The following is a 9918-nucleotide window of genomic DNA, read 5'->3' on the forward strand; positions in this document are numbered from 1 at the left end:
TTTTATTCGATATTATTATATTACATTAACTTATTATTAACTTATTATATTACATTAACTTATTATTAATGATTAATTTTTTACTTACATTTTACGTATATATATTACATATATATACAACAATAAGTTAAGATAATATAATTTGAAAGCATATTTTAAATAAAGAAAAATTATGAAACGTAACTCGCATAGAAAATGCTAATAGTGACTAGAAGAAAAAAGTCACGGATCAATCGTAAATGTTTCTACCGTCATTTATGGCATGCGCCCCACCTACTTTTACTGAATGTCACGTGTTGCATAATATAAAAAAGCATGGATAAATAAAAATTATAATATAAATTTAAAATAAAGAATTAAAATCTCGAGTATTTGAGTTGTGTTTAAAAGTATCAAGATTATTTGTACGTTTATATATAATAGAAAAAATTACTATAAAATGTTAGTTTACAAGATCTATATTGTTTCTGTTTACATTTGATGCCGGCCGCCATAGAAGCTATCAACAAATAAACATGTCTTATGTCCACCCACGCATTGGCATGCTGTAATATTATTCATTTAAAAAGTACATTCACTTACGTCTGGTTGAGATATTGTAGAGTCACATTGATGATTTCACCGACGATCTCAGCTTCGGTCACATTATATGAGCTCACCGAAACAGGCAGTTGATCGTATGGATTTACTCTAGAGACAAATTCAGAGAAAAAACGGCTATACGCCCCAAGATAATCACCATCAGGACAATCTTCCGCCATTCTTTTTTGTCTTCGTGAAAAATTCAAATTAGCGGCGCACACTTCTGTCAGCACAAAGAGCACGATACTTGACTTCGTTTATGAGATGTTAACACGATACCTCAGTAGCTATCTCTTCGCAAGTCGAATTAAGACATAGAAATATAAGAATGAAACGAAGAAAAAGAGGAAAAAAGCAAAAGTGTGTATGTATTTTGTTTTTATCGTTTTTCTAACAAAGCGATGTTCTGATCTAAACCTATTCGTTGATAGGAGATATTTGTATTTAGGTTACGTCACTCATTCAACATCGCGTACGCACATAACACTACGGGTTCGATCGAACGACGCGTTTCACTATTGTGCTTCTCTCAAAGAAGTGGGGAGGATTTGCCGCGACGTTTAAACACTATCTCTCCCGCTTCTTTGAGTCCAGCGTTGCTTTTTGCCTTTCCTTTTACCACGGCCACTGGCCACTTGCGGATTGACTCTCGTAACGGAGGAAAAAGTGCGTAACGGAATTCACCGAGTAGCATACTGCGCATGTCTGACACGGAGCTCTATTGCTTCTCGACTGTACATCTACTATACTTCTTTATATTCTTATATCTATGTATTTATTATTATCTTTTTTCAAATTATATATATTGTCATATATATTTGATCTTATATTTGATAATATTTATTTAAAATAAATGATCATATAAATCTATAGATACAAAGCATAATCAAAATAAAATTTTCTTTATAAAAATATTAAAGAAAAATGAATTCATTTAAAAAGAAATATTTCCAATTAAGTATTAAAAGTAACTAATTGTAAAATAAATATGTAAATTATTTTTATTAAAAAAAATTAATATTTAATTGTAAATAAATTGTACATGTATATTAAAGTTATATTATAATAATTTTAATTATTTTGAAAAATTTTAATTAAAATATAAAAATATTTTTATTTATATATTTATGTGCATAATAATAAATATATTGTATTTTATATTGTAAAATACATATATATATTTTTATATATTTTTTTATTTTTAATAAGTTAAGTTATTTTTATTTTAAATTTGATTAAAATTTTAGACGATAAATTAATTCCTAGCAAATTTATTTTATACTTACTTATTTTGACTAATTAATATTTTTCATATCATGTTTCATACTCAATTTATAATTTAAAATATACATAATATAAATTTATAATTTATAAATTTTTTGTTACAACAATAAAATACAAAATCTTCAAAAAATTTAAGATTTTAAAAAAATGTTTATTTTTATAATATTGCATTAGCTAAATTTTTAATATCATATAATATTAAAGAAATTAAATTATTTTTACATTATAGTACAAAAACTTTTTATATTTTCTTCACTTTTTTTATTTTTTTCTCTGTTACTTACAATTTTTAAATATGAATTCTGACTTTTTTCGTCCAACCACTTAGGTAGTGGTGCATTCCAATTTTCTGGAGGTTTATCTCGTTTTTGCCAAATATCATTACTATAATGAGCTTGTAACCTTTGAAATCTACGTTTTTTCTCACTTTCTATTAGTTCAATCTATATAAAGAATACAATATTAAAACATAAATATTTTCATTTTTTAAATTTTATATAATATTTTTCAATTATTTGATTTCTAACATACATATGCTTTTTTATCTTTTTTGCGTTCCCATAAATCACAATTATTATAATCAATTTTCCATTGTTTACAATCTATTGTTTCTCCAAATATGAAATATTGATGAAAACGAGCTCTAATGCTTGTACAATCATTATATTCCGCTTTGTAAATTTCACATGGCTTAATCTGAAATATAAAAAAATGTTAAATTAATTATTATAAACAAATAAATATAATATAATAAAATTAATTTTATTTTGCTATATCTTTAACATCTAATTAAAACTGAAATATAAATAAAGTTAAGATATAAAAACAAAACATATAATAACCAGCCAAGAATATTCAATTTCTTCTTGAATTTTGTTTGCAGTATTGTTAGGTTCAGGCATCTTAGTTTTATTTCTTTGATTAAATAATTTAGTTAAATAATTATCAATTATTTTTTTTCTTATAATTAAAACTCAGAATTAAATGATTAATATTTTTTCACCATTTAAAATTTGTTTTAATGAGATATTATGTTTATAAAAACGGAATATTTATAAATATTTAATAATTCAATACAACATGACATTACATAACATCAGTAATATAAGATTCCTATTGATATTTCAATAATATTATATTATATCTCACATTTAAATATTGAATGTTTCAAAAAAATTATAATTTTATTATTATATTTTAGATTACATTAAAACATTATATAAAAAAAATAATTATGAATTCACTTTAACATATTAAGCATAGTTTACATTTCAGATATAAGCCATCATGTTCAATCTGACAACACTGCATAAATAGCATAAACAATATTTTACAAGCATAAACAATTTTATATATTGTCATGAGTTTATTATTATTAATTTATAATATTTCAAATACTGTAATATTATAGTTTATGTATAAAAAAATTAAAATAAAAAATACAAAAATTTATCTTATTCAATAAGACAAATTTTGTCTTATTGAAATAGAAATACAAATTATATTTCATAAATATACTATGACAAATTATTGTAATCTATTTATTAATGTAAACAAAATAAATCTGTATTATATTACACATGCTATAATACTGAACTATAATTTCAATATAATATTTCATTTATTAAATAATTCATAATATGCGGAAAATCACAGCAAGTAAATTATACCTTAAAATGAATTATACATTAAATTATACATTAAAATGATAGTGTCAGTACTATTGTCAAATTTGATAAAATTTCCCTCTTTTTTTTTTTTTGAATAATTTTTTGTTTTAATAATTAAACTATTTATATAAATTTTTAATTAATAAGAATTATTTATGACAATGAATAAAATATTTTATAATATTTTATTCTTTTTTTTCTTAAAAATCTTTTTTATACATTCTTACATATGTATATATATATATATATATATTTGAAGTTTTGATGTTATATTGTTATTAATGTTATTGATGTTATATTAATTTTTATATCTTTCTAATCAATATTATATAATTATATAATAGGCATGTCTATAATATATATGCATTTACACTTTTTTATGATATTATAAAATAAAAAAACTGTTGGAATTGCATTCATTTGTTTGTACCAGTGATGCTCATTTTAACTAGATTTGATATATTAAATTCTAACAAATTTATTATATTATCGTTATTAGAATATTTTTATCATGAAATTTTATTTCATAGAAGTTAAACGAATGATACTGATTTAAATTTTTTCAAAACATAAAAATTTTAGTTTATTAATGAGTATCACTGATTTCCGCCATTCTCTCTTGCCCCTACCAGGCGTCGCGAACATATCGTCTTATTATGATTGTAATTCTTGTATTCTTGTTCTTAGTTTGAATTGAGTGTGTTTGCTATCTTATTGTAGAAATTTGCAACGACTGTCAGTTTCCTAACCTCTTTGCCGACGAATGTTCCGGTGTTTCATATTGTGTTCAGTTAATAGTAACATATAATCACATAACATGATGTCGCGGTCTGTGCGTGCAGAGACTCGTAGTCGTGCCAAGGATGATATTAAGCGTGTAATGCAAGTCGTTGACAAAGTTCGCCATTGGTAAATCTCTTAACATATTATAGATGCACGAGGAAATGTTGAAACGTTTCACAAAAAAGCAAAGAATGTAGTAAATATGGATATCAAAAATGGATTAAAATTTTTCTTACTTGCGAGATTTAATAGAGATTTTGCATTACACATGTCAGCTGTAAACAGACTTTTGTAGTTATGAAATATTTCATGTGTGTTGATTGAGTAATAGTGTTGTATGTCTGCTTTTTTAATAACAGTAAAGAAGGTAGCTCCTCTATCTGTTATTTTAATATTAATATAAGAAATGCGTTTCTCATGCTAATATTCTTATAGGGAAAAGAAATGGGTTACAATCGGAGAAACTACTATGAAGATTTATAAATGGGTACCTATATCGACACTTGATCAGGTAAATAAAAGTTGCAAAACATTTATAAAAATAATCTATTAAAATTAATATTTCATTTTGTAGAAGAAGAAAGGAAAAACAGTTGCAGACAAAGAAAATGGTTTGCCAAGAAAAAGTGGATTAGATTCTTCAAATTCCAACTTTGGTCTTACAGAAGATTCAAATACATGTAAGTTAAATTTCATAATATATAAAATATGTTATTTTTGAATATTAAAATTTATAAAAGTTGTGTAATATGTTAGGTTTTTCAACTGTTAGTGATTCTCAAGGATTAACAGACTTTTCTGCACATCTGGGATTTTCAGAAGATTCCAATTCACAAAATAGTGAACCAACACCTAAAAGGTTAAAGACTGATTAAAGTTTATCGTGTAACTGTTATTTGAGATATAAGATATTTAGGAAATCATTTTTATCTTCTACAAAATTTGCACATTATAAAGTTATCTTAAATCATGATTGTAAATTGACAAATTCAAAAAAATTTCATTTTTCATTTTATTCTATTTAATGAATATTTTTTCATTGAAGAAAAGATAATCATATTAAACAATTTAAGTTTAACATAGTAAATTTATTTTTTTATACATGAATTTATTACAAATTAACATGGTTTAATTTAGAAATCACAATTAATGGTATTTTAATAAAAAATTCGTTTCAGATATTCAGTGCATTTTATGATCTGATTTGAAAGAGACAACAAAAATGTAGTATAAAATTATTTTTCAAAACAGATTATATATTTTAAATAATATTCATATCATCATAATATTATTTAATTCATGAAATACAAACAAGATTTTCATTGATTTAATTATAACATCTTAATCATTGACATATAGAATCTGGGACATGTAAAATAGATAATGATACTTATTTTTGCTGTAAAATAGTACCTCCAAAACACTTATGTATAATGTTACATTTATCTTAAAGCTATTTATGTGTCTAAACATAATCACATGTTCAATAGTTGTTTGATAATTGAGTATCATTGTACATACTTCAAATACCATTTTTTTGCTGATTTATATTTTACAATGAACTTGCATTCCTTGAGATTATGTTATAGCACCATGAAATGTACAAAATACGCTTTGACACTTATAAATAAAAGAATAAAATTGCGAATGTTTGAATTTATATTTACATAAGTTTTTAAGAAAGCAGAAAATGCTTTGGTAATGTTATTACATAATCATTTTCATTTATTTAAAAGCTAATGTACTTAAAATATATAATGTTTAAACATTTATTAAAAGGAAGCAAGAAAAAAATTTATTACATAGTTAATTATTACAATTTCTGTATGATAACTGTATATATAAATTCTTATCTATTATTTTAATAATCTGTGTGTGTACGTTATGGACTATGTACAGAAAAAATCCGAATATAAAAAAAAATTTAATGTCTTTTTTAATACCTTTAATCTAGTAATAATCTTTAATGAAAGGTTTTTATATTTGAATTTTCATAATTTTATTTTAATTTAAATTCTAAATTGAATATTAATATTATTAATTGATATAATTAATATGAATATATTTGATAATAAATTTAATATTTAAAATTATTTTTAAATTTCTCTATTCTCTTAATAACTTAAAATCTGCATGTTTTGCATGATATTTCTTAAACAAATCAATGAATTAAACTATACAATTTTTTAAAAAAAAATGTAATATTTATATATTATATTTAATTTATATCTTAAACATAAAATTAAATAAAGAGTAAAATTAATAAAAATAATCATAAAAATAAAATATATATCTTATTAAGTAGATTGCAAGATAAACATATATGTTTACCAAGGTAAAATTTTTCCATCATATTGTATAAAACAACCTGTATGTTTTTCAGTTAATGTATTTAATGTTTTTAAGATGTTATTAACACTAGTATCAATATCCATGGGCGCCCCGTTACCACCCATATCTGTACGTACCCAACCAGGATGAAAACAAGCGACAAGGATTCCATCTTGCTTTAAATCAATGCTCATTGATTTTGTAGCTGCATTAAGCGCTACCTAAAAATAAGATAAAATATATAAAATATCTTATAATATGAATTATAAGATAATTGGTAAATTTTTTATTATATTATTCAGATTATATATGACTATAAATATATTACATTATATGTTGAAATAAAAAAAAATATTACCTTACTACATCTATATGGATAATATCCACCTTCATTATTTTCAGCAATACTTCCAAGAATTGAAGACATGTTAATAACTGCAGCTCTGTTAACATTCATTTTTGATTTGTCTGCAAAATTATTAGATGCTATTTTCAACAGTGGTAAAAATGCCTAAAAATTTATAAAAAATTAATTATTAATTTATAATTAAAAATGTATAAACTAAAATATAATGAATCTAACATATAAAAGTAATATTTAAATTATATAAAGAATTCTATAAACTATTTTATAAATAATAAATTATTTATAAATATTTTATAAAGAAAGGAAAAAACAGGGAATAAAAATTCTAATAATTTTCATTAAGATAAAATATATATTTATATATATAATTCTATAAACTATATAAATGATAAACAATTAGTTTTTTAAATAAAATGTATAAATATTTAAGTTTTAAAATATTTTTTTAATATCATATTTCCTAAATATAAAAATAATGCTTAAAATAAATTTAAAACTTACTTTTGTTAACATAATTGGCGCTATTGTATTTACATAAAATTGTTTTATAAGCTGTTCTTCTTTTACAAGACCGAGTCTTGTAAATTTTGTACTAATCCCGGCATTATTGTATAAGACATTTAGTCCTGCTTTGCCTACTTTTTCGTTTACGATTTGTACTAATTTGTCGTAATCTTTAGTATTTGTTACATCTTTAAAAAAAAAAAAAGAAAAAAAGAGTAGTAAAAATTGTTCAATTTTCAAAATGTATAGATTACAATTAGATTAAAAATATGAATTATTTACTATTTTTTAAATATAAAATATAACAAATTTTGCTAATATTGTAAAGTAATAAGAAATATCAAATAATGATCAAATAATATATACAACAATTAATTTCTCTTTACAAATTTATTGAATCTATTATTTATGATGAAATAAAAATCACATATATATTTATTTTTTTATTTTTAAATAATCATCTTTAACAATTATAAATGATCTGATAATAGTTATTTTTGAAAAATGAGTATATGTATATTTGTATGTATGTTGTATAAAAATAAAATTTGATCTTTAAAATTTTAATCTATATATTTAATACTTTCATAGATGACTTTAAACTATTAACTATAGTACTTCAACTATAGTGTAGTGTATTCCATTTACTATAATAATAGTTCTGGTCAATAGATTTGTATTTTTGATAAAGCAATTGCACAACAGAACAAAGTTGTTATTTTTGGTGTTCAATTTTCAAAATAATCTTGACATAAAAATTGATTTTCTAGTATTTGATGTAAAATTATTTAATCTCGACGATTTATAGTCATTACAATCATTACAATCAAATTTCATTACAATCAAATAAATATAATAGACATTGGTAAGTCATATTTCTTTTTTTTTACTTCTTTTTATTTATGATTTTATTAAATTTATATATAAGATACTATTTCCTTATTTTTAAAAATTATATTAGAAGAAATTTTTAAATTATTTGACAATTTTTTTAATAATAAAAAAACATAACTGAATTGAATTGAAAATGATTTATTATATATGTGTAGTTTATACATATTATATATGTGTAGTTTCGTTATGTGTTTTAAATCATGTATATGTATATATATATAATATATATATATGAATTGAAAATGATTTATATATTATATATATGTAGTTTCGTTATGTGCTTTAAATCATGTATATGTGTACATATATAATATATATATATACACATAAGAACTTAATTAATTTCTTAATTTCCTATATCTAAAATTAATATTTTTTACATTATATATTATTTTTTTGAAAAATTATTTTAAAATCGACATATTTTGTTATATAAATTGTTTAAATACATTAAATAATAAATATAAATATAAAATTTTATTATTATCAGAATGAATAACATTTTATAATTCATTATCAGATATCATATTAGATATCATAATAAGTACGTATCAATCAATATAATTCAAATGAAATTCCAATTTTTTTCAATAATAGTAAACAAATTTTTACTCTGCAAATATAGATTATTGTCTCTTCGATCATCAATCTGAATTTCTTTTGTATATTTCAATATGAAATCTAAGAAAAAGAAATCGTGGTGTCTTAATTGTCGGAAAAAATCGCAAACCATGGATTCAGATTTAAGTGATCAAGAAACAGATGACTATGCGAAATCTTTGAATAATCTTACGGAAAAACAAAATAATTTAACAGGTAATTTTTTTATAATTTATTATTAAGATTTTTAAAAATTACAATATAAAAAAGATATAAAAATTTTTTTATATAGATATTATTTTATTTAGATTTTTTTAAAAATTTTTATATATTTTATTGTTATTTAAAAATTTTATGTGACAAGCGACAAAAGAAAATAGTTTCAATAAAATCATTTCGACATTTCACAATTTAAATCTTTTGAAAAAATCTAAGATAGATTGATTACTCATGTAAAGTTATTGATAACATATTTTTTTAACACGAATGATAAAGATAAAACATATTGTTTAAAGAACAATTAAACATAATAATATAATTTAATAAAATTTAATAAAATCTTTTCTATATTTTATTATATTAGATATTATTAATTTATTATTATAATTTACATTTAAATTTACTTAAAAAGTTATTCATTTATTCATTTAAATTGTTTTCAAAATATAAAATAATATTTAAACTAATAAATTAAATTGTTTAAAATTAGAATTGAAAATATTCGTAATATGAAGCACCAAATTTTTTTTAAACATTGATTTTTTCATTATTTTTATTCATAAAAATTTCTATAGATTAAAAATAAAAAGTTGCTTTACGAAATAATACTGAACACGTGTTATCAAATTAATGACTGAATTAATTTTGAATAAATAATCTTTTTGTATCTTTTTATTATTTTTG

The 9918-nt window shown here is 21.0% G+C and overlaps 5 protein-coding genes across 9 annotated transcripts in view; 2 read left to right on the forward strand and 3 right to left on the reverse strand.

Moving 5' to 3' along the window:
- The window catches only part of LOC102675393 (kinesin-related protein 4-like), a 74374-nt gene extending 72974 nt beyond the window's left edge, over positions 1-1400 (reverse strand). For all 5 annotated transcript variants that reach the window (XM_031508095.1, XM_031508094.1, XM_031508093.1 and 2 more), the window contains exon 1: positions 583-1400. In XM_031508095.1, coding sequence (XP_031363955.1) covers positions 583-761 — 179 coding nt within the window. In that variant the 5' untranslated portion in view covers positions 762-1400. The remainder of the gene's footprint in view (positions 1-582) is intronic.
- A 602-nt stretch (positions 1401-2002) lies between these two features.
- Positions 2003-3150, reverse strand: LOC102677962 (UPF0545 protein C22orf39 homolog). The gene is made up of 3 exons (XM_006610433.1): positions 2709-3150; positions 2398-2562; positions 2003-2309 (listed from the first exon to the last, which is right to left on the reverse strand). The coding sequence occupies exons 1-3, from the start codon at positions 2766-2768 to the stop codon at positions 2085-2087; spliced, it is 450 nt and encodes a 149-aa protein (XP_006610496.1). The 5' UTR covers positions 2769-3150; the 3' UTR covers positions 2003-2084.
- A 963-nt stretch (positions 3151-4113) lies between these two features.
- Positions 4114-6242, forward strand: LOC102678572 (B-cell CLL/lymphoma 7 protein family member B). The gene is made up of 5 exons (XM_006610438.2): positions 4114-4445; positions 4755-4830; positions 4894-4999; positions 5076-5178; positions 5498-6242. Exons 1-5 carry the CDS (start codon positions 4354-4356, stop codon positions 5520-5522), a joined length of 402 nt encoding a protein of 133 aa, XP_006610501.1. The 5' UTR covers positions 4114-4353; the 3' UTR covers positions 5523-6242.
- Positions 6243-6597: 355 nt separating this feature from the next.
- LOC102678433 (C-factor) overlaps positions 6598-9918 on the reverse strand; it is a 4928-nt gene continuing 1607 nt past the window's right edge. Inside the window, exons 3-5 of the mRNA XM_006610437.1 lie at positions 7519-7709; positions 7009-7161; positions 6598-6871 (exon numbers count right to left, since the gene is read on the reverse strand). Of these exons, the coding sequence (XP_006610500.1) occupies positions 6647-6871; positions 7009-7161; positions 7519-7709 (569 nt within the window). The 3' untranslated portion in view covers positions 6598-6646. The remainder of the gene's footprint in view (positions 6872-7008; positions 7162-7518; positions 7710-9918) is intronic.
- Positions 9033-9918, forward strand: part of LOC102678105 (thioredoxin reductase 1, mitochondrial) — a 5557-nt gene continuing 4671 nt past the window's right edge. Inside the window, exon 1 of the mRNA XM_006610434.2 lies at positions 9033-9231. Coding sequence (XP_006610497.1) covers positions 9090-9231 — 142 coding nt within the window. The 5' untranslated portion in view covers positions 9033-9089. The remainder of the gene's footprint in view (positions 9232-9918) is intronic.

This window comes from Apis dorsata, unplaced genomic scaffold (assembly GCF_000469605.1).
Source record: "Apis dorsata unplaced genomic scaffold, Apis dorsata 1.3 scaffold_74, whole genome shotgun sequence".
In the NCBI taxonomy this organism is placed as follows: Eukaryota; Metazoa; Arthropoda; class Insecta; order Hymenoptera; family Apidae; genus Apis; species Apis dorsata.